The sequence below is a fragment of the Papilio machaon genome, chromosome 27, assembly GCF_912999745.1.
Source record: "Papilio machaon chromosome 27, ilPapMach1.1, whole genome shotgun sequence".
Lineage (NCBI taxonomy): Eukaryota > Metazoa > Arthropoda > Insecta > Lepidoptera > Papilionidae > Papilio > Papilio machaon.
The window spans coordinates 4,751,474-4,775,742 of record NC_060012.1 but is presented as its reverse complement, the minus strand read 5'-3'; the positions used below and the strand labels follow the sequence as shown (position 1 = coordinate 4,775,742).

General features: G+C 34.1%; 1 protein-coding gene across 3 annotated transcripts in view; it reads left to right on the top strand.

The window, feature by feature from the left end:
* LOC106711042 (neural/ectodermal development factor IMP-L2) overlaps window positions 1-24,269 on the top strand; it is a 47,125-nt gene extending 22,856 nt beyond the window's left edge. Inside the window, exons 1-7 of one of the 3 annotated variants that reach the window (XM_045684756.1) lie at window positions 2,893-2,973; window positions 21,615-21,770; window positions 21,959-22,119; window positions 22,437-22,602; window positions 22,908-23,101; window positions 23,379-23,501; window positions 23,948-24,269. In XM_045684756.1, coding sequence (XP_045540712.1) covers window positions 21,659-21,770; window positions 21,959-22,119; window positions 22,437-22,602; window positions 22,908-23,101; window positions 23,379-23,501; window positions 23,948-23,956 — 765 coding nt within the window. In that variant the 5' untranslated portion in view covers window positions 2,893-2,973; window positions 21,615-21,658 and the 3' untranslated portion in view covers window positions 23,957-24,269. Of the gene's footprint in view, window positions 1-2,892; window positions 2,974-19,641; window positions 19,822-21,614; window positions 21,771-21,958; window positions 22,120-22,436; window positions 22,603-22,907; window positions 23,102-23,378; window positions 23,502-23,947 lie in introns of those variants that run through there. The other 2 variants (XM_045684755.1, XM_045684754.1) reach the window with 2 other exon arrangements.

Here is a 24,269-nt window from a genome sequence, read left to right as displayed (position 1 = left end):
ATATAATTTTGTCACACCTAAGACTTTGCAGTGAAGTCATAAAAGCACTGGAAATTCTCGGGAACCTTCCCGATGACTCTAAGGTCAATGTCAAATGACGTCAGCTCAGTCGGGCAATTTACAAGGGCACACTTATTACGCTGAGGTGGCTCCTTTTGCCACATTTTATTTTCTTTTAATTTTTTATCTGTGCTGTATGTTTTTTATCTGTGTGATATTAAATATTTCTTTATTTCTTAATTACAAAAATGTCAAATGTTTCGATAGTAAATAACCTTGTTTTCACAAGCGGTATATATTCACGTATGACTTTCATATCCCTAGTGGAAACTGACCCTAATAGATATATTAATTGTTAGAGAATTTATTATTGACATATTCAATAAAGATTATTAAAATAAATTAATCCATAAATCATAAACACAAACGTAATTTTAATCTATAAATTCAATTAAAAAGATAACGGATATCTTTTTCCAATCCGAGTGATATTTGAAAAAGTTTAGGAAGTAATAAAAATGATGTATTGATGTATTTTAAAGATAAAATTCAATACATTTTTAAACGAATATGAGAAAGTATTTTAGAATTCAAGAACAAGTATAAATAATTCTTATGATAAAGGAAAACATTATGATGTAACCTGCACATATCTGAGAAGAAATACAAAGATATGTGTGAAGTTAACCCGCACATAGCCAGCGTGCTTGACGATGGCCTACTCACACCTAAATTAGGGTAGACTTCGAGCCTCTCGGTGAGGACGTATCTTGATCTGATGATGATGAAGCAGACAAGATCCAACCAACATTATGCTACTTTTGATCCTGAAATATCCTGGATTAAAGCGGCCGAATACCGATTATCCTGGTGACCTTTGGTACCTTTGGACCTACGCGAGTGGACGATATGTGACTGACATAATGATAACGTTTTCCTAATTGTACGGATAGTACTTGGTTAAAATACGTATAGAATACTACATACAATTCTCACTTCGAAACGGAGTTAAGGCTAAGAGCGATCAAACATACAAACATACAAACAGACATATCCGCAAACAAACCCTATAATTCGAATAAACATTTTTTTTTTGTTGTTGCTCTGCCTTTACCTCAGACATACTAACAGTCCGAGCCTATGTTTGCTAATTTCCATTCATACCAGTTCTCGCGAATATGCTTCTCGTATTTCAAATAAACATTTGTAACTAGTACAGAAAGACTGTAGAAAGTATGGATGGATTGTGTAAAAGTAGAAGAAGAGTACATGTCTACTCTATGTTGGGATATGGTTGCCAGGTCGCAAACCTACTAGCCGGACAGACCAGCCAGTTTGGCCGGACATTTGGGTAGAAAACTCGAACACCCTGTAATATTTAGAATTTTGTCTCAGTATTAATAGGTACACTGTCGTTTGGGAAATGTAAAAAGCCTAACAAAAGCCGGACAACTGTTTATTCTGGCCGGATACGCAATCAAAAAGCCTACCTATGTCCGGCTTTATCCGGACGCCTGGCAACGTTATGTAGGGATGATGACACAGTTTGATGGCCTTTGCATAGTTGTAAATCAAAACAAAAAAAACTTGTTGAAAAAAAACTTGTTTACGGAAGCTAGGAAAAAATGTCATTATATCGTTTTATTTATTTAAGGTACAAAACCTGATTCTGATACTATAAATATAGAATAAAAATGACGCAGTTTTATTTTAAGACCATGGGGTCTCGGCCAAGGTTAACTTTTTCCTTAATTCCGTAATGTAAAAAACAACCAAGACGATAAAAAGATAAATACTACAAGATTATTGATAATTATTCGAATAAAAATATCATAACAAATTTAAACGTTAATCGGAGAGTTTCTCAGTTGAGAGTTTTAACTTCGCCGATAATAAACCATCTGACTGCTAATAAAAAGGTCTTCAAATTAAACTTTAAGAGGTTTAGATGGTTTTTTTTCTGGTTATCCAAAAATAAAACAAAACTTCTAAACCTAATGAACGCATTATACTCGTACGAATTTCTCGATGTTTAACAATTCGAGTTCAAAAGATATAAAATATGAATCCAATTAATCATTACAACACTGATGTATATCTTTTAAACAAATCCGCTTACAAGCAGTACAAGCGTTACAAGGCACAAGCTGAAGCGATAATTACATTTATTTATATCAATTATTTTATGTCGATAGGTCCTATGTATAAGGGCCAAAATAACAAATTGATGATTTTTACTTTTTTAATGTTAAAAGCTACCTCTTAGTTTATTAACACATACACTGAACAAAATACTAGCTGTCGCCCGCGACTCCGTCCGCTTAGAATTAAAAAAAACTTAATTAGTAGCCTATATTCTCTTATTTCTCTATATTCTCTTATTTCTCTACCTCTCTACCTTATAACAAATGTTTAAACTTTCACATCTTATCTATATATATATAAAATAAAGTCGTGTTAGTTACACTATTTATAACTCAAGATCGGTCGAACTGATTTAGCTGAAAATTGATGGGGGGTAGCTTAGAACTAGGAGACGGACATAGGAACTTTTTTTTATTCTGTGCGGACGGAGTCGCGGGTAAAAGCTAGTTTACAATATTAGTAAGATATTAATGAAAAAGATATCAATAAAAACTAAGTAATAATTAAGATTTATTCTAAAACGCTGCAACTTACAACTTAATAAGATCTTATAACCTGTTACAAAAAAAGTTGAGCACCACTGTATGACTCACACACGTTTTATACATGATTGTATAAAAGTATTGTGGCCGTCTAATCGCACATTCAGTGTACTTCTGTCATAGCTTAGAGTGCAAGCTAATATCGCTCTTAGTTCTATCAAATTTACATCTATAATCGCTTCAAGTTACTTCTAATAGCAATGTCTATGTGTGGGTGATAGATGTTGAAAACATTTTTTTGTAAATTACAAGTGATTTTCTGTCAGAAATATCTACAATACTGCAGGTGAGCGGTTATCATCTCCCTGTCCTTGTCACACTCTATGGAGGGGGCAAATTAGATTTTCGTCTTCCTGATCGATCTGTCTTCTGTCACCTCAGTCGTCACACCTTCATCATGTCACCTTTCACGCGATCTTTTTTTCTTTCTTTCAATTCGTCCATCTCTTCCTAGACTTACCTCTACCGGTGTACCCTTCCACATCATTTCGTTTTCCACATCATTTCGTTTTCACAACGTGTACTCTTTTTTATCCATCCATGTTACTGTCTTACTTTCTGCTCCGTACATAATGACATTTTACTATGAATTTGTACATTTTCGTCTATACTTTTTACAACTCCAAGGTTCAAATTCACAAAGCAATAAAATGTGTTTTTTTACCGTTAAATTATATTATTATTATAAACTACCAGGAAATTCAACTGGACCAATAAGATTGAAACTCGCAAGGCATTTTTCATAGCTTTCCGATCTTTTCACTATGTAGTTTTCTTATAGGTGAATAAAATATGTATGGATAAAACCCAACCTTTTTTAACATCGAAAGGTGGCAAACGAGCAAACGAAATTCGCCGAAATAGCAAGGCGAATGTTGTCCATAGACATCCAGAAATACAGATGCGTAGCCTACCATTAATCAACGAAGAAGGGGACACACAGAAAGTGGATGTTTCCTCTTTCCTCTTCCTCCAAATCCACTTCCCTCTCCCATCGTTTCCTTATACGAATAGGATGGGAAGGGAAAGATGACAAAAATTAGGACTCCGGCACCGCACTCATCAGAGAAAAACGAGGATTTGCTTCCATTTAACGCCTGTCTTGAATACGTGCCAAACGGCAATTTTTAGTCGTCTTACTCTCCTCATCCTTTTATTATAAGGAAAAGATGGAGAGGGTAAATAAATCTATATGAAGGAAAAATATTCTCTTAATGTAAGTCCACTCTTCCATCCATTAAAGGTAGAAAACACATCAGTACCTACTTCTTTGTGATGCTTAAGAACAGCGATCAATGCGGTATTTTCGTGAAAATAGATGGCTCGATTTCCACTTTCTTCTATAAACAAACCACGACTTTCCACAGCTATAAAACATAAATAACAATGAAAATATGTTTCTGTATGTTTTATACAGTGTAAACCGACTCACAACTTTTATTTCTTATGACGTAATGCATGCATTTAATGCATCACGTAATTATCGCCTGTGTAACTCTACTCGATCTTAACAGGAAACATAATTCAAGGTCAAACTATTAAAGGTCCTTTTGAAGGTCACAGGAATTCATAATTTGCATATTTCGCTGGCGATTAATACAAAAACTTACCTATAAAGTAGACAAAAGATTTTAATTACTTACTTTTTTTAGTATCTACAAAATGGCAATCAGCCATTTGATGTTAGAGTGAGTATTGACCTTGGACGTCTGCAATGAGTTAAAAGCTTGCAAAGGGACATTTCCCTTTACTATATCAAATTCACGTACCCTTCACATGCTTACCATAAAAATGTTGGGAAAGTATAAGGGCTAGAATTTGATCAGAACGCGAAATTTCACGTAGTAGCCATTCTTCTGTGTTTTCATATTGCATAAGTCGAGCCGGACATTTATGCAGGGACAATATAGATTTAATACTTTCGATTATTTGTCACTTGATTTAAAATTAAATGGTAACCAATTGCGACATTTTATTTTTTGCATATGTTTTTCTTATTTTAATGTCATTTTTATACATTAAGTTTTGTGTAATAATGTAGTGAATGGTTCATGTAAAAATCTAAAACTGTCTTACTAATATCTTACTAATATTATAAATGTGAATGTTTAGATGGATGTTTGTTTGAAGGTATCTCCAGAACGGCTCAATGTATCTTGATGAAATTTAACACACATATAGAAAATAGTCTGGAAGAACACATAGGCTACTTATTAAGTTTTTTTTAATACCGCTAGTTAGTAATATAAGTTACTTACTTCATTATAAATTCATTAACCTATTTCAACACCTATTAAGAAAGCAATAAAGGTTACATTTCTATTCACATTTCTAGAAGATAGTTGTACATTTATAACAATGCGATATTAACCCTTATGTAATTGAAAATAAGACATGTAATAGCGTGATGTCGATTCAACAATTTTGTAACATACGATCACCTCATATCGCGCGATTTTTATGACGTATGACGACGCAAGAAGAAAATCTAGGCCAATGATTGGACATGCAATTATCCAAGAAATTTATGTAGTTAAAGTATTTAATTCCAATCCCAATAAGGATATTGTACTTATGTTAATAGGCGTAATTTAATTTTTCAAAGACTACAAGCTGAGATGCGTATGCTAAGATGGAGGTGTGGTGTGACAAGAAAGGATAAAGTTGAGAATGTGTATGTTAGAGGAAGTTTGAAAGTAGCGCCAGTTATCGAGAAATTAAGAAGCAGAAGGTTAGCGTGGCTTGGACATGTTATGCGGAGGGATGATAATCATATAAACAAAAAAGTAATGAGATTGAATGTGGATGGCTATAAAGGTAGAGGAAGACCAAAGAAAGTATGGATGGATTGTGTGAAAGAGGATATGCGTAAAAAGGGGGTAAATTCAGATATGACGACTGATAGAGATGTATGGACAAGTACATACTGTGCCGACCCTCCAGAAGGATAAAGGCAAGTTGATAATGATGACAAGTGAAGTGGAGTTACGGTGAATCTCCTCTAACACGTGTTTTACGACACTAACGTCTCTATCATTATGTTTAAAAAGCAGAGATAACAAGCTCTTGATTATATGTTATACATAAACTAATAAGATTATAAAATTGTAGTTTATTTTAAATAAAAAAAAAGTATTTCGTACATATGATGTATTTGCGTTGTTGAGAACGAAAAGCTATTTTTTTTGTCTGTCCGCAAAGCCGCATTTGTTCCGGGTAATCTCCAAAACGGCCGGACCGATTTTGACGGGATTTTGGCAGGAAAGTAGCTGATTCATACGGGAATGTTTTAAGTTACTTTTTTTTTTTTTTCATTTTAATTCTGCGCTGATGAAATCACGGGCGAGCGCTAGTATCTAATAGAATTCACAATCATCAATCATACAACTTATGAATGAGAGAATTAATGAGTTTGTTGAACTTGCTTATCTTTACATTACGCAAATTACATTGTTTACGTCGCGCACGTGTCGATATAGACCATTCTCGCCGATCTTACCCTTGACATCTCAATAGATGCGATGACGTAAACTAATATAAATGCGATTATACACACAGACAAAGTTATCAAAGGGCCTAACACAAATATTCATTAGAACAAAATTTATACAGCGCCCCTACCGGACGTAAAATAAACGAACAAATCTTATACAGATATAAAATATTTTGTTGAAGACGTTACGAAGACGCGTGTCGTAATAAGTCGTGCTAGGTCCTCTGAACCGGTGGACATAAGTCAAATTTAATTATGACAGCACACTAGCGCCCCCCTGTCAATGTCGAAAAATGTCAGAAGATCCTTTTTTGTAAGGCCTCTTACACCGGTTCCGATATTAAAAATGAAAAAAAATAAAAATCTAATATATAAAATTCTCGTGTCACAGTTTTCGTTCCCGTACTCCTCCGAAACGGCTTGACCGATTCTCATGAAAATTTGTGAGCATTTTCAGTAGGTCTGAGAATCGGCCAACATATATTTTTCATAACCCCCCTCCCCCCATTTTTTTACTGCGCGCGGACGGAGTCGCGGGCGACAGCTAGTCATACTATACTTTTTACTCTATAGCAAATCATTCATAAAACAAAGAGAAGCGACTTGGGATTTTTCGTAGTAATATAATAGACACTTCATAGATAAGATATCGTCTTCCTTAACATTATTACAAAAAAAAAAAACACCATCCTCACTTCCTTGTACATTACATTCGTTCTTATCTATGTAATTTAGACGACCGCTTTCTTTTTTTTAATAATATGACAGCTTAGGGGAAGGCAAACCTTTTTTTATGCCAGTTTTTATGATATAAGGAAGACTTGTAGTTGCTATGGGGATTTTTAACCATGGGTTGGCCAATAGCCTAATGGTTAAAGTTACGGACATCTGATCACGTGGTCGAGGGTTTGAATCTCGACATTCGACTTATAAACCATATTTCACAAGCCTGAATCTTTTGTACAAAAACTGTTCAAATTAATTCAGGAGCTGTTTTATTAAGTATTTCTTATTAAATACACTAATATATATTATTTTATCTGGTTTATAAATAATCTTTTCGTACGCATATCAGAAATATGAGACAGTCAATTGTCGTTAAAAAAAGTACGTATTTGATTTATTACAATTTGGCGCGTGTTGATTATTCGTTAGGTCACGCAGTTTTGATAAGTAACAATTAAACAATAGATTCTTTGAAATGTTATTTTACATCTTAGACATCTTTTTTGTTAAACTTATGTCTAGTTCATTTTATATTTGCTTATATACAATACTAGCTGTCGCCCGCGACCCCGTCTGCGCGGTAATAAAAAAAACTTAATAAGTAGGCTATGTGTTCTTCCTGACTATGTTCTACATCTGTGCCAAATTTCATCAAGATCCGTTTAACCGTTCCGGAGATGCCTTCAAACAAACATCCATTCATTCATCTAAATTTTTCATTTATAACATACTAGCGACCCGCCCCGGCTTCGCACGGGTGCAATGCAAAATATACCTACTACAGAATGTCCTTATACACAACGTTCACAGCGTTCAAATTAGAAAACTTTAAATTTATCAGTGTTTCTCTACTATATTATGCATTTATTATACATACAAACCTTCCTTAAGAATCACTCTATCTATTAAAAAAAACCGCGTCAAAATCCGTTGCGTAGTTTTAAAGATCTAAGCATACATACGGACATACAGCGAAAGCGACTTTGTTTTATACTATGTATTGATTGACAAGATAGCAAGCTTTAGTTTACACTGTATAATTTTTTTTATATAACCAGGCGGCAAACGAGCAAGCGGTCACATGAATTCGCCGAAATAGCGAAGCGACCGCTGCCCATAGACATTCGCAATTGCAGATGCGTTGCCTACCCTCAATCTACGAAAGAGGAGACGCATAAAAAGAGAATATTTAACCTTCCTATGCATCTCCTCCTCCAATAAATCCACCTCCCCTTCCCTTGTAAGAAAAGGGTGGGAAGGGAAAGAATCTAAAATTAGTATTTCACTGGGCGAGCCGGCCAAGTAGTGCAACAGATGTTGTTACTGGCGTCTACCACTGTTAAAATACACAAAAGATGGTTTATTTCAAAATTACATACAGACAATCCAATTTTATTAATATTGATAAATTAACAAACTATTTTGTTTCTAATTTACTACCGGAAACAATTGACTATTTCTAAATATAACAATTAAATCACCTTTTACATAGATAAAGGTTTCCATAGTTATAGAGACCCCTTTTTTATCTCTGCAACTGGTGTAAAAGATCGGTACGGTTAAAATTACATCATTATGCATGGCAACAGCGGCAACTACAAAGCAAACTTTTAGTACACATTTCTTAGAAATGTAGTGACTCTTAACGTAATTTTCAGCCGACGTTTTTAGTTATTTGAACGCGCAGTCCTTGCTATGGACTTTTAGGGCTTTATCATAAAAAATTTAGACATTGTTTCAAATACATTACAGCTTAAGTACGTCAACCGTTTTATACCGTGACTGGCGCACGGGGCAGATTTTTGACCTTTTCCTTGATGTTTATAATATCAATCACTGGCGGTCAAAGGGTTAAACACGTGTTTGACTCAAGTGTGTCTAACTTACGATTCTTTCGTCAGTCGAACCACGATTGCACCTTCAAAATTATTGACCTTTTTCGTAATTAATGTAGGAACTAATCTATAGGCCAGGTCTAATTCTAACATCTCTGACAATTATTAGTATGGACTATAACTACACCATGTCCAGAAACATAGTCTAACGATTTCAATGCTTCTGTTTTAACTACCTACATGTGTCAAAACAATTTACAACCTTATTTTTAAAGTTTTAAAGTTCATTTTGTTCCATTGAAAATTTGGACATGCTAATTACAGTGTAGCCTTACCGTCTATCGGCGTGCGGAGTGTCACGTAGTGAAGTGAGAGAGGCCGAGTTCCCACTGTTAGTGACGTCACGACAAAATGACGTACGATATTTTTGGAACGAAGTTCCTTATCGCGCGTTGTGAAAGGGGGCTAGACGGAAAAAATTCTTACGAAAAGTTGTCACGACACTTTTTGCTATATTACCATGGCAACGACGTGACAATATATAACGAAAATTCATAGAAATAAAATGTACTTCTTGTGAAGACTTAGTTTTTTATGCATAGAATAAACATTGGTTCCTTCACTAATTAATTGAAAGGAACTTCGTTCCATCCGGGTGTCCCAACACACCTCTCAAGTTTTTAGTCATCTTATAAAGTGCTTGTCAATAGTCTCATGTTTCGTGATACTGTCGAGCTAATAGCTCTTACGGTGACAGTTTGGTGTACATATCCGATTCTAAGAGAGTAAGGACTCACCGTTAGTTTCTAAGACCAAAACCTCTGTATATAATATACGTCATCCCTCTTATTATCTTTGACAAAACAGAGATAACAACATATTTTAAACGGGTACTATGGTCTCAGAAACCCTCGATCACTGTCTTTCAATCTGACCCAAACTACTGATCCGATTCAAAAGAGATTTGGTACACAGATATAGAATACTAGCTGTCGCCCGCGACTCCGTCCGCGCGCAGTTAAAAAAAACTAAATGGGGGGGGGGGGTTATGAAAAATAAATGTTGGCCGATTCTCAGACCTACTGAATATGCTCACAAAATTTCATGAGAATCGGTCAAGCCGTTTCGGAGGAGTACGGGAACGAAAAGTGTGACACGAGAATTTTATATATTACATGTAAGGTTTATGTGAATGTTTTTTTGTAATATTTTATAATTTCAAGTAAAATAATTAAAAATAAAGTCATTAAAAATGTTACCATACCAGTATTTCACGCGGACGAAGTTGCGGGCGCAGCTAGTAAACAATAATTTATTCTAGTAATAACTGACGTACAAGTTTACAAAATTAAAACAATAGTCGTTTATATTATTCTAATTTTCTTTGCGATAGATGACAGTGCATCTTTTGTTTGTAATGAGGAACAATTGTCCCATTTAGTCATAACTGTTTTTACAACTTAATTCGACAAATTTATTTTTTTAAAAATCATTCCTCTCGCGAAAACGATTAAAAAATTGACAATTTTGGTAAATGTTATTAGATGTGTGTTAAAAAATTTAAAAGTTATTGTATCTAAGTGTAATGGAAACACACCAAATCGCACCGTATCTGGGACAGTCGGATTTTTTCTTTTAATGTCTGAATCCCAAACTTGTCACCGCTTTTTGTTTAAATGGTCGTCATAAAAAGTTTCCTTTATCTTGTTACTATGCCAGATTTTAGGGACCCGCGGTATATTTTAATCTTCCTTTTATTGGCAATTATAATTTTAAAAGTACTTATCGTATAAATTTTATAGGCGGCCAGGACTATAATAATAAATTCAAAGAGGTTTAATATCAATAAAATTTCTTATGTTTTTTTATTCGTATTATTTATAAATTAAGAAACATTAAGTGAATGAAAAAAAATGTAATAAATAATACGTATCGTATTACATTATATATAAAAATAATTAACTTATCTAATACCTAAATAAAGTAAACAGACCAAGATCAAATTCCTTACATGGCAGCCATTTTTTATTCTTGAATGATTTTGTGAAAATATGACATAAAATAAAGTGATCATACAAATATTATAAATACGAAAGTTTGGTTGGATGGATGTTTGTTACTACATATCTATAAAACGGCTTATTGGATTTAGATGAAATTTTTCCTAGATGTATAACATAGTCTGGAAGAATACATAGGCTACTAACCAATTTTTTTTCTTAATTCCGCGCGGACGAAATGGCGGATACCTTAACTTAAAATAAGCAGTTTATGTTTTAAAAATATTTAAGCTCTGAATTAAAACAAAGGATATATTTAATATTACTGCTAATATTAATAAAACATAGCATGAGATATATAAAAAATACATAAGGTATCTATTGTAAAATTATATTTAATGTACTACGGAACCCATGTTGTATAGAAGAATCGCACTTGACTATTAAATGACAGAAGGCACTTGAGTTTGTTTTAAAAACGAAAGCAATTAGAACTCAGATTAGGACGAAAATGTCATGTTGACAAAAAGGTTTTTAAGTGGAGAAGTCCCAAATTAATTTGTATTACTTCACTGTTTCTGCTTACTTTAACAGGGTGGGTTTCGATTTGTCTCGACACATTGTTGTATTTATATATTCTAAGATAAGGAAAGGGAAAGTATCACAGCAGTGGAAACCTACAGTAAAAATAATGAGGTAAGAAATTTTAAATTAACAATATCTTACACACAGATCTTTACGTTTTTAGGATTTATTAGAACTTTTTAAAAACTATACCAAAAGCAATCGTAGCGCCGCCACAAAAATAACTTCAATACAAACATCCTACGTGGAATGTAATCATTCTAAATTCGCAATTGTTTTCAAAATACCCACATACCTGGTAAATTTCTCAGACGTATTACGAACAACTGGATTCTTAATCAACTAATCAGGGACTAAATGAAGCAATTATTCTAAGAATGCTTTAGAATATTAACTACGGATATTTTTTGTCCAACTGACTCGGAAGTATTTCATTATGAACTCCTTTAACTAAAACGAGTGAACCGATTTTGACGAGTGTGGAGTTTGAGATTGTGTTTTTATTTTTGACTGACGAAACACTGTAACATATCGTCATATCTCATTACCTTTGAAAAAATATAGATAACTATCGTAAAAATTCGCTAGAAAATTGACGATTTCAGTAAAACTTAAGACCTTTTTTATATCTGTTTTGGCGACCCTGTCTATTCTTCCGTTAATTTTGACGTCACAATATGGCGATGGTTCATGCACATTCTTAACATAAAACTTCACTATAGTGACACTTGAATAGTACATATTGCTGTCTATGTTTCGTCAAGCAGAATAAAAGGGATTACAATATGTAATATAAATGTCTGCTAAAAATGTATACATTGACACTGGCCATAAACCCAATTAAAATAGTCAAGAAACGTCCGTACTCATTACATCATACAAAACGACATACGCTATGTGACTAGCATCACGTAAATGGCTTGAGTTACATGTTATAACTATCTTACTAATATTATAAACTAGCTTCTACCCGCGACTCCGTCCGCGCGGAATAAAAAAATGCACACAAGATAAAAAAGTTCCTATGTCCGTCTCCTAGTTCTAAGCTCCCTCCCCATCAATTTTTAGCTAAATCAGTTCGACCGATCTAAAGTTATAAATAGTGTAACTAACACGACTTTCTTTTATATATATAGATGTGAATGTTTGGATGGATGTTTGTTTGAAAATATCTTCGGAACGGCTCAACAGATCATGATGAAATTTGGCACAATTGTAGAACATACTCTGGACGAACACAAAGGCTACTTATTAAGTTTTTTTAATGCGGTACGGACGGAGTCGCAGGCGACATTTATACCTAGGTATAAATTTACCTTATACGTGACTAGAATTTTCAACGACTTTTCCTCAAACATTTGCACAGCCTTTTGTAATTTATATCATTTAAGGAAATAGTGATTGCAGTCGAATCGTCATCGACAAAATTAGTGTTAAAAGCAGCGCCTCTATCGGGCGTAAAGTACACCATAACACTACGTGGCTGTCACATAACGCAAGTGCCTTCAAGAGTAGGGTACTTCAAGATTACGTATTTACAAAGGTGCGTACCATCCTTAGATCACATAGACACTTGGCATCAAGTGTGTTTGTGGTCAAGCACTAATTTATTCAATATTAAAAAAAAACTAATTTTGTCATAATTGTCGATGACGATACGTGCCGATTGTCACATTTATTCGTGTTAACACAATTCTGTGCATCGTTTTAATATGCGTTTCAAATAAACCCGCGCCATAATTTATAAACGTGAATTTAACATATTTTATGCCAGTATCGCAAAGTAAAATGGCGCCTAAAAAAGTATAAAATGACGGTTATTCTAATTTCAAATATTCATTCACAACATGTCTTACTCTCATAGTAAAAAGGATATTAAGAAATTACATAATCGTCTGTTAGACATTTGTTTCCTGATTTCATATTCGTTTTTATTTATAAACAACAAAATAAGGTCAAGAAATAAACAGACAACCGTTTATAATTTGAGATCTCTTATTCAAAATACGTAATCAGCAATGGTTTTACCTTAACGCCCTAAACGAGATTTATATGCCCCGTTTTTTACTGTGGCTGGGGTGGCATTGGTGTTGAGGATTACGTGACGCAAACTAGTGGCGTCCCTATCTGTCCAGCGCCTTGAGCGGTCGCCTAATCGCGCCATATCCTAATAATCCTAATAATAAACGTTCTACACGTAGTTATAATAAAGCCAACACACAATGATAACGATAGAATGGCACGCGGCCCAATATTTTGAACCCATCACTGATCACATTATGCACTACGAAAAAAATACGATGGCCGCTCCAGATCCTTGGTGTTTGCTACAAACAGCCACAATCATCAAACACGTGCCAAACACCGAACACAGGCAAGTAACACCACGTTGTCGAACATCTTTTGATTTGTGTTCAAAAACCGCAGAGACGCCGATCACTGGCCAAAACAGCGAACTCCAAACAAAACAAGCAAATCAATGCACATGTTCAAGTTTGTTGTTCGTCATTGTTTGCCAAGGCGTGCGTAGCGGCCTTTACACAAGAAGTGAACGCGCGTGATCCCTTCGCAACGGAATGTTCATGATAATCACAAAGTCATAATTATTTCCTAGCTCGTCTATAACCTTATTAAACTAATCATTAAAAATATGGCACAACATTTTTATCTTAGGATCGCAACTGCAATCGTCTGATCTACCGTTTTCATGAAGGTCAGTAGATTTTTGTTCAATTGTAAAGTTTTGAATGGTAAAATGTCTTGATCGCTGTTTTCTTTTCAATTGCACCTACTGTTTTGAATCCAGAGTACAGACAATATAATGTAACCTTGACCGAAGTCAATTGCAGATTATGTAACCACACTGTAAGCGTCTTACATTGTATTACATTATACCTCATCGAGTAAACATAAACACAATGGTAATGAAGTCTGAATAAAAAAAAACAATTTTGAATAACCTTGAGTTTCTACCGAAGTACATATATAAATATACATTCGATACATAATAAGCGAGAACTAAGATAAGAGTGAAACCGCAAGTTTGTTCCCAACGAACGACCTCTTGGAGCGAGAAACTTGAATTAGAGAGAACCTCTATAAGCGAGAAGAATATTAAGATCCCTTGGACTTTCTCTCTCTTTCTCTTATCCAGGTTTAACTCAATATTCTTTTTTTAAACTTTTAATAGTTAACTAGAACGATAAAAACATAAATTGCTGTAAATTTGTCTCAGATTTATTCAAATTGACAATTAAAATAAAGAACGAAATGAATTCAATGAAAAAAAAAAACGCATTGTAAGTTGCCAGTAATTTGTTGTTGTATTTTAAAATCATTCAATCAATCAAAATTGATTTTATTTGATATTTTAGAAAACACATTAAATCTAAGCGTAAAATATGTGAACAAAATAACTATATATCTATACTAGCTGTCGCCCGCGACTCCGTCCGCACGCAGTTAAAAAATGGGGGGGGTTATGAAAAATAGATGTTGGCCGATTCTCAGACCTACTGAATATGCTCACAAAATTTCATGAGAATCGGTCAAGCCGTTTCGGAAGAGTATGGCAACGAAAACTGTGACACGAGAATTTTATATATTAGATGAATTTTGCACTACGTAGCTTGTAGTCTACGTCGTAGCAGACACGTGTCTACTCAAGTTACAACATCCGACACAAACTACGCATGTTTACGATTCATACAAAATTAGACATACAAACATTAATTAATGTAACGACGCTCATTTAAGACACATACACAATATGCTGCTAGATTTGTTATATGTTTATTTACCACACTAAGTGTCACTCATAGTAAAACCACACTAAGGGACTTCGTAGTGTAACTTTGAACATGACAGTAAATGTGTACGCAGGAAATTAATTAAATTTAATATATCTATCTATAATATAGTATCTTAGTTAAATTTTCATACAAATAAAATCTTACTAATATTATAAATGCGAATGTTTAGATGGATGGATGTTTGAAGGTATCTACAGAACAGCTCAACGGATCTTGATGAAATTTGGCAAAGATGTAGAACATATTCTGGAAGAATATATAGGCAAGTTTTCTTTTTAATTCCTGACGCAGTCACGGGCGACAGCTAGTCTTTACTAATATTATAAATGCGAATGTGCTGATGTATAGATGAATGTTTAGAAGGTATCTCCAGAACGGCTGTATAAATCTCGCTGAAATATGGCATAGATATAAAACATAGTCTGGTAGAACATAGGCTACTATTTTTTTTAATATCACGCGGACGAAGTCTCGGGCGACATCTATGAATGATAAAGTAAAATACGATTTGTTTTGCTAATGTGTAGGTGCCTTTAGAAAATTCTTGAATCGCACGAAACGAAATCAAAACCGATTCGTTCGCTGAATTACTGAATGCTTTATTTAACTTCATATGACTCATTCAGGTCAATGAACTTTGTAGAATGATCGAGAACAAAGAACGAATCTATGAATGAAATAAGGATGTGTGAACGCTATTCTTTGTATTATCAAACTGTAGAACTTAGGGGCCGTTCATAAAATACGTCACGCTAAAATCAGCTTTTTTGACCCCCTCCCCCCTATTGTCACGCTCTGTCACACTTTCTGTGACCCCCCTAGAAATATTCCGTCACAAAAACTAAGACCCCCCCCCCCTCCTTAGTATGATAAATTTCAAATGATAGTACATAAATTTTGAGAATGAAAAATATTTATTTAGTTATTATAATAAAATTTAAATATCGCAACGCTGCTAGAGCCGCGCGACAGAGCGCTCATGTCGAAAAATAATGAACGGCGAACGTCACGTTGCCGTAGACCCCCCGTCCCCCCTTGTCACAACTTGTCACACTCAGCAAGACCCCTCCCTCCCCCTTGTATGCGAACGTATTTTATGAACGGCCCCTTACGTGACATATTGACATCCCTTTCGTCCTCCTTGAAAAACGCAGAGACAAATATGTGAAACAGCGTTAAGGCAGTCGAATATAATTATTGTAAATAACTGTATTATCTCAACTAGCGGTGTCCTGCGACTTCATTAAAGCTTAATTTATAGAAAAATAACCTATGTTACTTACGCACACATTATTTACTTTCCAGTAAAATTCCCATCATAATCGGTCCAGAAGACAGACAGACATAATTTATGTAAAATTAGTTTCTCGGTTCAACATAATTACATTTAGATAGTCCATGTTTTATTTATTTTATGCATTGTGACTAAGTTTCTAAAAGTTGATGGAAAACATCGTGATGCAATCTGTACATATCTGTGAAAAATTCAAAGATATTTAGTCAATCTGTCCACACTGGTTAAGCGTGGTTGACTATGTCGTGAGGACATAAAGTTGACTATATTAACTACAGTATAAAATACAATTACAATTTTATTGGTATGTTGGTAAAATATAAATTTACAAGTCATAAAAGTAAAAGTAATAAAATATATCTTATAATAATAAAATCTCATTACAAAATAAGATATTGTTTACACAAAATTATTTGATTAAAAATGATCACGAATAATTTTTTTTTTGTCAAAAAATTCTTCATAGCTATAAAGAGATTTCTGGAGAAGCCATGATTTTAAATGACGCGAGGTTGATATATAGATATATAATAATCTATTAAGATACTTGGAAGTATATAAATCTAATACAGGATGTCCCAATTAGTTCATTAAAAACTCTCTTTCAATGTCTGTGAGTGAAAAAAGCTATACAAATTATCTGCTAATAATAATGTTAAAAAACAATCAACCTAGGTATAGGTATGTTTTAAAATCGATATTCGATCTAAATCCGAATACAGAATCGATTAACATTCGAAGATGGATTTAAAATTCAATTCGTCGATTTGGAAATCAAGCGACCCGACATCGATTCTCGTTTTTTCTTTACAATGAAAACTACGACGCATTAATTGAAAATTAATTTGAATATTTTCAAGTTACTTCTAAGGGATATTTGCAACCGTGCGGTTTTCGCGTAGCTTTTTACCTTTGGTCTGTCCTCGGTGGTATTTCCAAACCGCTACAACTAAGGGTCCTTCAAGAAGCGAGCGTATCACCATCTCAAAGGCCGGCAACGCATCTGCGATTCCTCTGGTATTGCAGATGTCCATGGGCGTCGATGAACACTTCGGTGTTCCTGTTGCTCGTTTGACCCCTTCTCTTATAAAAAAAACTTGAAAATGGATGTTTATTAATAAAGTAATTATGCTTTCAGGGTATTAACAAGAGGAAAGATTTGTATTTTTTCTATTTAATTTTTTTTTTGCCTAATGGCAACTTACATTACATAAGCTATGATTATCACTAGATTTTTATCTATTTATAATTCGCGCGATCGAAGTCGCGGGTAAAAGCTAGTACAGAAGAGAAATGATGCGTCGGTGGCGATTTTAAGTGCTTAACCGGACCGGATAAAAACTACATGTCCAGGTTCGATCCCCGACATATATAAATGTGATGTACGAACTTCATATGTACTCGTACATTTATCCGACGTTCTTACGGTATGGTGTATGAAGTTATCAAACTTGCATTACTAGCGTGGTTGTCTATGGCCTAGTCACCCCTAACTTGGGTAACTTAGAACCGCAGACATGCATGTGAGCTTACGCAATGATAAGTTATCTAAGTTCCAAGTAGCATTGTAAGTAAATTGGCCTCTAACCATGAGAACAAAGAGATTCAATAATACTAATTATAGAGTGGACATTACGAGCACTCTCATTTATAATTTTAAACATAATCCCACATAGTCTGTGATGTCTGTGACAAGTGTTTATGTTAATAAACGTAACACTACCAGTAGTAGAGTTTTTGGAACGAAGTTCCTTATCGCGCGTTGTGAAAGGGGGCTAGACGGAAAAAATTCTTACGAAAAGTTGTCACGACACTTTTTGCTATAGTAAGTATGTTAACGACGAATGAGCGCTACTTCACCATGGCAACGAAGTGACAATATATAACGAAAATTCATAGAAATAAAAAATGTACTTCTTGTGAAGACTTAAGTTTTTTTATTCATAGAATAAACATTGGTTCCTTCACTAATTAATCGAAAGGAACTGCTTTCCATCCGGGTGTCCCTTGACACCTCTCAAGTTTTTTTTAACGTACAGTTTGGTTCTTAATGAGCCATAATCTGTATAGAATAATGTCTTTGGTTCAGAAAGACGTTTTTTTTTATCTACGAATGTGAATAAGTTTTTCAACAGTGTATACTGTAATACTTTACTTCATCTGAATCAAACCTAATCTAAAACGTGCCAGCCAATTAAAAATCTAAAGCGTCAGATATGTACCATCCATGGTCAAGACAGTATATATAGGTGTCATATGAATTGTAAATCTTGTTCCATTACCTGAAAATTACCTTGAAATATTTCATTTGTTTGTTTTTAAGGGTTCTGATTATGGTAAGTGGTAATAAGTACATGTATTTCGGAGGAAGGGTAAACGGTATTTCAGTTGGCACGTCGATAACAAGAGTACTTTTGTGTTTGACGTGCCAACTATACCAGGTAATACAATATCTTCTATACAATTAACATTTAATAACTTTATAGCATTAAGATTTCCATTATTTCACGTTTTAATTAAAAAAAATGTATATTATTAATACTGGTTTTACACGCGGTTTATTAAGTTTTACTTTATTATCGTCAGTAAAAAAAAAATTACATATATTTTTATATCTATCGAAATAAACATATTGTTGTGTAGAAGTTTCCTAAAAATTTAGTAAAGCTTTTCGTTTATTGAAGTTTTCTAAGTTCACTAACGCCATCTATTGAGAACAATTTTCATAAACATTACATTGTATAAATACTTCATTGTTTCAGTATCAGTTCTGTAGAACTAATAAAATTAAAGGATTAAGTAATGGATAAAGTAAATAATTAAAATAGAAAGTTAAGATCAAATAACCTTATTCACTAAGAAACTCTTTTCGTTGCAATTTCCAATATACGATTTTTAGACGAATGGATATTCTGAATTGTCTAATTATTATTTAAAATATTAAATAATTGTCTCCAACTTTTACTCTAGCAATATAGATAAACGTTGTGGTCTACTTTAAATTTTATTAAAAAAAATAATTAAGAAAACAAGAAGACAAGTTGGCGCGCTAATTTTCTTTGCATGGTGACAGATTTCCCGCGCAAGCACGTTAGTGACTGCGTGCAAGAATCAATTAAAATTTAAAATTTAAGTCATCCCATCCAACCAACGCCTATATAAAGCAAGCTTAAACAACGCACGTCCATTTAGTTCAGGACTCTTATCGTGTATACATGTGTCTAGAAAGTTAGCCATTTTGACAGCAACTTTTTTTATTATCTTTTTAAAACACGTGCATCGCGTCCGTTCGGAAACCGTTTTTGAAAAATTGTGTTTTTTGTTTTATTTCTAAAGTTTTCATTCAGAATTTGGTAATCTGTGATATCAAAGTTTTGATCGATTTATTGGTGAGTAAACTTTCATGTCATTTGGTTTTAAAAACTTATAAGAATTTCGTAAACTCCGTTTAAACTTCGGATACTAAAATTTAAAAAAAAACTTTCAGTAATATAAACTTTTAGTTCGTTGTAAGAGTGTTTGGAAGTTCTGTTTTTTTTTTCAAAGATAAATGTTTTTTTTTTAATTTACTGCTCGTTATACAATGATCATTAACCTTAGCTGAAATGTTAAAAATAAATAAGATATATGTTATAATTATTTTTTTCAAATATAATCAATTCTAGTTATAAACCTATGGTTTACATTTTAACTTTTAATTTTGGTTTTTTATATCACATAATTTTCACCTAAATCATCGTTCCTTGTGCGTACTGCTAAGGATTGGAATAAGTTGCCGGCGTCAGTTTTTCCGTCCAAGTACGATGTGGGGGCCTTCAAGAGTAAAGTGAATGGGCATTTACAAAGCTCGTACCATCTTTAGACCACATCATCACTTCATCGGTTGGGATCGTGGTCAAGCGCTAGATTTTTCAATATAAAAAAACCCTAATATATATAGAAAACGTGATTAATTAACCTCAACTTTTCTGTTTCAATATTCATTTACATCTACGGTTATCGTTAGTCGTAATGAGATCTTACTATTACTACCTCTGTCCATACATATGCGGTGATGATGATCACATAAACAAGCGATGAGTTTGAATGTGGATTGCTACAAAGGTAGAGGAAGACGGAATAAAGCATGGATTGTGAGAAAGAGGATACGAGTAAGACGGGATTAAATTCTACTTAGGGTCCTTTAAGAAGCGAGTGTAGGTACCTTAATTTAAAGACCGGCAACGCATCTGCTTTTACGATCGCATTGCTGATGTTGAGTTTTTCCCATTCCCTTTGGGACTACCTCCATTCGACTACCGATCTGAAGACAATTAAATCCACAGAAACAAATTTGGCGATTTGGCGTTTTTATTCTATGGGGAAAAAATTGGCGATTGAGGCGATTGTAAACGTTACCAATATGTATACAATTGTCACGTTATGAAGCTGTACGGTTACAAGTAATTCTGTATACGTCCTTTAGGAAGTAATATTTTTAGACGCTACATTGGCTAACGATGGGATGCACTCCGCTGCTTCCTACCGCCTGCAGTGTTGCCAACTTATTAAATACAATTCTACTGAGATGTTACGAAGTCAGAAATCTATCTATGACTACGTATACTTGTATATTCCATTTTAACTATATCCTGATGGCTGAACCCATTAGTCGAATGAATTTTTGCTTAATGTCCGATCTCGTACCATTTTTGATTATCCGCGGTATTTAATTTAACAGTTTTTTTATCTATTCGGTTCAAATTAATAGACTTAAAAATAGTTATTGCGATAGTAAACCTGATCTTTACAAGGCTATCGAATAATTTTAATGTAACGTTTTTATTTAAAGTAGTTAAAATAATTTTCGATTCGATTACTCTTGGATTGAAGATGCTTTTTAATTCAATCCATTTAAAATAAATCTATCTCTTTTAACCCTCGTATCAAATAATTATAAAATGGTTTTTAAATTTAAAATAGACAAGGTACACTGCGGCAATAGCGGTAGAAAATGTCGTCACCCCTACAACATAGTTTTCTTTCGTTGACCCTTGGCGTATGAAAAAAAGAAACAAGTCGCCAATTATCTCGAATCAAGTCGAAAATCAGCCACAATCTTATTAATATATTTCCTTTAATATAGATTAATTATTGTTTTACAATATTCATATAAATTTATAATTATTTCTTTTTGTTTCAGACAAATATAACCTTGAATCTCTCCTAGTACAAAGTATTGAAACAATGTTCTACTTAGTTCTGCTATTCGCCGCCGCGGCGCTACTGAGCGGGGGTCGCTCCTCAAATGTCAACCGACACATGAAACTATTGGAATTGGATAATAATATCTTAAATAGTAAGTTATATATAATAATAAACTTACTTATTACTATGAGAATAAGTATTGGTACAGCATCACATGTTAATTAAAATTTGAAGGAGGAAATAAATAATTTTTATCATTTAATAAGTTATATCGTAATTCTTCTGTAATAACTTCTAAGAAATTGTTGTATTAACTTATGTTTTTTTATTACTTTACAGTGCAATCAAAGCAGGCGACAAAGAAATTCATAGCTCTAATAAAGAAGCCAAACCCTGTTAGCTTCCACTCGACTGGAGCCCCGCTGGAGTTGACATGCGAAGCTGTGGGTACTCCAGCGCCATCTATACACTGGTTTAAAAACGACGCGCCCGTTTATGAGGTGAGTTACCCAAAGAAGCCATAGTTTAAAAAATACTAAGTTTGGATTAATTTGTTTATTAATTGTTTATAACTGTACAATTATATTGCAAACTGTGGAACTATACAAATAGAATGATACTTCAAAGTTCAAAATTCGTCAAATCGTTTAAGTTACAAATAACGTAGATCATTCCATATTTAAGTTTAAGAGCCCGCTAAGGGGCCTAAGATGTTTTAAGTTATTTAAGAACCATTAAGTTTTACATAAATGAGTGATAAATTCTGTGTCCCTGAATTTCTTGATTTGTCTCTTAAAAATGTTTTTTTTTCTCTCAGTATGACTTAGAGTCTAACGAGATAATAGACACGAATCCTACGTCCCTTGCTCGTGTGTCGTCGACGCTGCTGGTGCGTGCGGGGGGCGCTGCGGGCGCGGAGTACTCCTGCCTGGCGGTCGCGGGACACAACACACTTCGTGCCTCAACTAAAGTCTATAACTCAAGTAAGTGATGTATAATATGTTCCGCTTAGAGGTATGAACTCGATCTGTGTTATGCACTATAGAGTAATTTACGATTTATAGAAATTAACGCCGTTAGGACTCCACACCGTATTCTTTCAGATAACAGATGGTAGCTTGATGCTGTTTATTTTAGTGTAAACAGAATAGCGAATTGTAATGTTAGAGTTTGTTATGTTATTAAACATTTAAAAACGGACAAAATGCTTTAATGCTTATGTATAGGTTTTATTAGTTTTTCTCGTTGGTTCCGTTTAAGAAGATTAAGTGAGTCTTCTCACCAACAGATGGCAGCACCGACCTATCAGAGCGCAATAAGCTGCTTCCTTTCGCGCCGCGAATCCTGGTGACGTACAAAGTGCTAGTGGACTGCATCGGATGCAACGTGGTGCTGCCGTGTCGCGCTCGCGGACACCCGCGTCCTATGTTCTCCTGGCGCGACAATACCGGCCGGCCCGTCGGCAACGACCCAAGAATGAAGGTATATCCATACTTATAGTATTATTACCAAGCATTGTTCAAAATTCTGTATTACCAACCCTTTTTGTAATTCGAGGAACACAATTTTATGTAATACATATTAAATAAATAATTCAAAAATCATATTGACCAGCACCTGATGGAAATTTTTAGCAAATGTTCGTCATCAAATTCGACTTATATTAAAATTGTAGGCGCATTTTATGAATTTGTAATAATGTCAAATTCTATCATTATGGTTAATCGACAATTTTTAATGTGTTTTTTTGTTCTATCAGGTGCTACGTTCGGGCGAGCTGATAATATCTACTCTGCTTTGGACAGACCTCGGCGAGTTCACTTGCCGTGCGACGAACATGTTCGGGAGCACGCTCGCCACCACTTTCGTCTACCCCGCGCGAGTGAGTCGCTCTCTTTCATACTTACTAACAAACAAATCTTCTTTCTCTCATTCAACGAAATAAAACGTGACATTAAAAAAACATAACACTTGATTTCATCGCATTTATCAAATTGCTGCCAGGAATTTAACAAAATTTAATTTAACAAAAAAATTTCTAAGTAATGTCACATTTTAACGTCACTTGTTGCGACTTAAATTCCTCAAATTGAAATATTTACTCGACCAACTGTCACCTTACCATTCTTATTGATTTCCTTCTTTAAATATCATACCCACAGTCGTTAATTGATCACTAAGGAAGACCTTCAGTATAGATTACTCATACTGTCTGAAATGTGTGAGATGCGTAAGGGAGTTCAGATGTGACGACTGATAAGAGTTGTATGAATGTCCACGAAGATGAAGATCACATACCTAATATAACATTTATAATTTTTGTTCCAGCCTGAATGACCGAATCGCCTGATAACAGAAAATAAATCAAGTATACTTAATACAAATGTTCCTGTAATATTAGTTTGTATTTGTTAGGGGTCATGCACACTCGACAAGCAAAACGCTGCATTTATGTCACTCCCTGAATTAAACTAGAAATTTGTAATGTATAAGTTACGGAATTAAATGTAACATTAAAATTCGTCTGCCTTAACACGTATTGACAATATATGGATAAGTGTCACGGCACAAAAATATTTTAAATCTTCGTAATACATGTAAAAATTTCAGTCGAAAAACCTGATCTGTTTAGATAGTTCTCTGGTTCGAA